Below are 3,698 nucleotides of genomic sequence, written 5' to 3'. Positions count from 1 at the left end.
ATATTATATATCCTCCTGCTCTGGCAAATAATTTAATATATTAATTATTTCTTTCCCTCTTCCTTTTTCTTTCTCTGTGTGTTAATGGATTCTCGCATATAACCGATAAATATATTTTTTGCTCTACTTATCGCCATATGCGAGCATTCATAATTTATTTATTTATTCGTTTAATTCGAGAACATTTTCATATACATAAATATACATACATACATACATACATACATACATACATACATACGTATATACAAACGTACATACATAGATACATACATACATACATACATAAATACGTATATATAATATACATAAATCATTTGTTCCGATTCCATCTCTTCCTTATTTTTTTGCATTTTCAAAGTCCAATTAATCAAATATCTTTGTTTCTCTTCCATTTTGAAATTGAAGAATTGAATTTAGTGATGTCGACTTTTGTTTTTTTTATTTTTTTTTATTTTTTTTTATTTTTTTTTATTTTTTTATTTTTTTATTTATTTATTTATTCTCTCTTTCTGTGTTCGGTTTTCCCTTTCGAAATTTTATAATAATAAACGCTTTATCTCTATCTTTAGAGTTTTATGCGTCCCATTATTATAATTATTTATCCTCCTGCTCTGGCAAATAATTTAATATATTAAATATTTCTCTCTCTTTCTTTATCTTTTTCTCTCTGTTGTTTATCCTCCTCATTCGTCCGTAATCGAGATAATAAAACAATTTTTTGTCCTCCAATATATTTTTACAATCCATATCTGATTTCAACAGCATATTACCTGTTACACATTTCTCCTTCCTTTTCCTGTTTTGTAGATAACGTTCTTAGAACGAAGACTACTTAGAATCTAAACGATGCGTGTCTGGATCTTGATAACTACACTGATTGAGATTCAAACCGAACGACGTTATTTATATTTAATAATGAATACTGCAAACGTGCTTATTACACCCCTTTCTCTCTCTCTCTCTCTCTCTCTCTCTCTCTCTCTTTCTCTTTCCTTTCCATATCATTTTTTTTTACATATATATATATACATACGTATAACATATGCACATATGTACATGTATACATACACACATATATATATATATTTCTTTTTCTGTTGATTATCATAACCTTCATCCTTAACACGTATTAATCCAGGGCGTGCCAATTTAAACGTCGTATTACTTTATCCTCTTCGATAAGTAAAATCGATAAAGAGATTGATTGATACATATACATATATAGGTGTATATATATATATATATACACACACATATATATTATATATCGTCTTGGATTTTCAACATATGCGGTTATAGTTTCGATGACATTTATTCTTCCATTTATTTGTCCTTTTGATATTATAATAATATTATCGTTTACTCTCCTCCATTTTTCTTCCTCCTCCTGTTGCTCCTCCTTTTACGAGGGCGTGCTGATCGAACCTATTGAGTTATTTCTAATCTTCAATTTAGATACGATGTTCGATCATTTTGTATAATCCCTTTCATCGTCCGTGCGCGTCGTGCGTTTGAGTTCTCCTTGAAATAAATAATACATATTTGAATTTTACGTACGTTCGTATCACTTTAGGCCCTTTCTTCCTTCTCCTCATTCTTCTCCTTTGTCTCCTTTGCATCTTCTTCTTCTTCTTCTTCCTCTTCTTATCTTCTTTTTATTTTTCTTCTATCTTCATTCTTCTTTTACATTTTATTCATCGCTACAGTACGGATAAACCCAATTAGCACGCCCCGTTTACGATGTATGTACTCTGTGTGTGCGTGTGTGTGTGTATGTGTGATTCTCTCTTTGTCTGTCTCTATATGTAGGTGTGGTTGTGTGTACCTTAAAACGTGAGTGAATTACTTTATTTATTTTATTATTTTTTTTTTTTTTTACTTGGGTGTATTTTCTGCGTGGGTATGCGTCATCTCACTCTCTCTCATTCTCTCTCTCGCTTTCACTCTCTTTCGTTCTCTCTCTCTCTCTCTCTCTCTTTCTCTCTCATTCTCTCATTCTCTCACTCTCTCTCACTTTCTCTCTCACTCTCTTTCTTTCTCTTTCTCTTTTTCTCTCTCTCTCTCTCTCTCTCTCTCTTTCTTTCTTTCTTTCTCTCTTTCTTTTGCTCGCGCGCTCTGCGTGTGTGAAGTTCTCCTCCGTGTCTCTCTAATAGTAAGTTTCTTGTTCTAGCCAGCCACCAGGATTTCGGCGGAGATAAAATCGTCTCGTCTCGTCGTAGATGAAAATGGCGAACATGAACGGCAGGGCTGGTAGCCACCAGACGAATCTAATTAAAATTTAAGATATGGATTAGTTCAAATATATACGTATGTGCGTGTATGCGTGTGTGTATGGATGGTTTATTCTGCAAGTTCATTTTTTGTTGTTCAGAGAAAATTAAAAGTTAATTAATCGAACAAGTACGCAAATTTCTTTGACTGGCCAATTTTTAATTGAAGGAAGCAGCATTGGCATTTTTTATGATGTTAAATATTAACTTGTTATAAATAAAATGTTTATACTAAATTAATTACAAATTATGTGATATTTTGTTTCTTGAAAAAGTGGACTCTTATATTATTCTTAAAATAAATGGTTCATGCGTGTGTGTGTGTGTGTGTGTGTGTGTGTGTGTATTAAAATCTTTGCACTCTACAGACGCCATTTTTACGGTAACATGTTATTATATTGTATATATATTGTATTTTGTTTTCTAAATCTATTTTCTTATTTTTTGGTTTGTATTAAGTTATATACTTTTCTTTTTTTCTAATCAGCATTCTCACATCTCAGACATTATATAAATAATATAATATGATTGTTAAATCGTTTTTTCATATTTCTAAACAAAAAGATAGACACGTATACGAAATTGATTCCTGCCAAAATAATTATATTACAAAATACTATAATCGAGAGAGATGAAAGAAAAAAGAATAAGAAAAAAGAAGAAGAAGAAGAAAAAGAAGAAAATAATATTAACGATTGAATATTGCTAACGAAGTAGATTTAATTTAAGAGTCGCAAGAATTACAATGATTCAATAAATCAAATCATTTATCTCTACGATATTTACATTTATAATATAGTTCGATGATAAAATTTCATATTCCCCCTCTCAAAAGAAAAGAAACAAAAAAAATAAATAAATAAATAAAAATAAAAGAATATATACAAAACAAAAAAATATATATATAAAAAAAGAACATATAAAGAAAATATATAAAAAATGATATAAGAAAAAAGAAAATTGGAAAAATGTGGCCAGTTAATCGTAATTAGATGAAGATAAATTATTTATATAACATTTATATAATAATTTATATATAATACTCACTTAAGCGGGAACATGCGAAGACCCTTGTCCATACCAGGTGTGTAGCTTAGGAACGCAGCTAGTGCAGTCTCAAAGATGAGACCAAAGTTAAGCGCCCAGTTTCTCATTCCCTGATGGATGATCGAATTACGGCGCGTCTTACAGACTATCAGATCAGCCCATTGTACAATTACGATCGACACGAAGAATGCCGTATGACAGGTGAATTCCAACGTCTTTCTGTCCCTATAAGTCTATTTTTGCGAATAAAAAAAGAAAGAAAGAAAAAAAAATATATATATATATATATCGTTAAAATCGAAAGATCGTAAAAGAAGCAAAAAGAATTGTTAATCATTAATTTACCCATTCCTGGCCATAACTATCTCTGAGATCATT

General features: G+C 30.3%; 1 protein-coding gene across 7 annotated transcripts in view; it reads right to left on the bottom strand.

Moving 5' to 3' along the window:
* Nucleotides 1-2,057: 2,057 nt before the first annotated feature.
* LOC122635380 (sodium/potassium-transporting ATPase subunit alpha) overlaps nucleotides 2,058-3,698 on the bottom strand; it is an 82,732-nt gene continuing 81,091 nt past the window's right edge. For 6 of the 7 annotated variants that reach the window (XM_043825541.1, XM_043825540.1, XM_043825539.1 and 3 more), the window contains 3 exons: nucleotides 3,666-3,698; nucleotides 3,321-3,553; nucleotides 2,058-2,270 (listed from right to left, as the gene is read on the bottom strand). The exon at nucleotides 3,666-3,698 is cut by the window's right edge and continues 142 nt beyond it. In XM_043825541.1, the coding sequence (XP_043681476.1) occupies nucleotides 2,150-2,270; nucleotides 3,321-3,553; nucleotides 3,666-3,698 (387 nt within the window). In that variant the 3' untranslated portion in view covers nucleotides 2,058-2,149. Of the gene's footprint in view, nucleotides 2,271-3,320; nucleotides 3,554-3,665 lie in introns of those variants that run through there. The other variant, XR_006328658.1, reaches the window with a different exon arrangement.

Source organism: Vespula pensylvanica, chromosome 18 (genome assembly GCF_014466175.1).
Source record: "Vespula pensylvanica isolate Volc-1 chromosome 18, ASM1446617v1, whole genome shotgun sequence".
Taxonomy (NCBI): domain Eukaryota; kingdom Metazoa; phylum Arthropoda; class Insecta; order Hymenoptera; family Vespidae; genus Vespula; species Vespula pensylvanica.
Note: the sequence above shows the minus strand (reverse complement) of the source record. Positions and strands in the feature narration are given on the sequence as shown.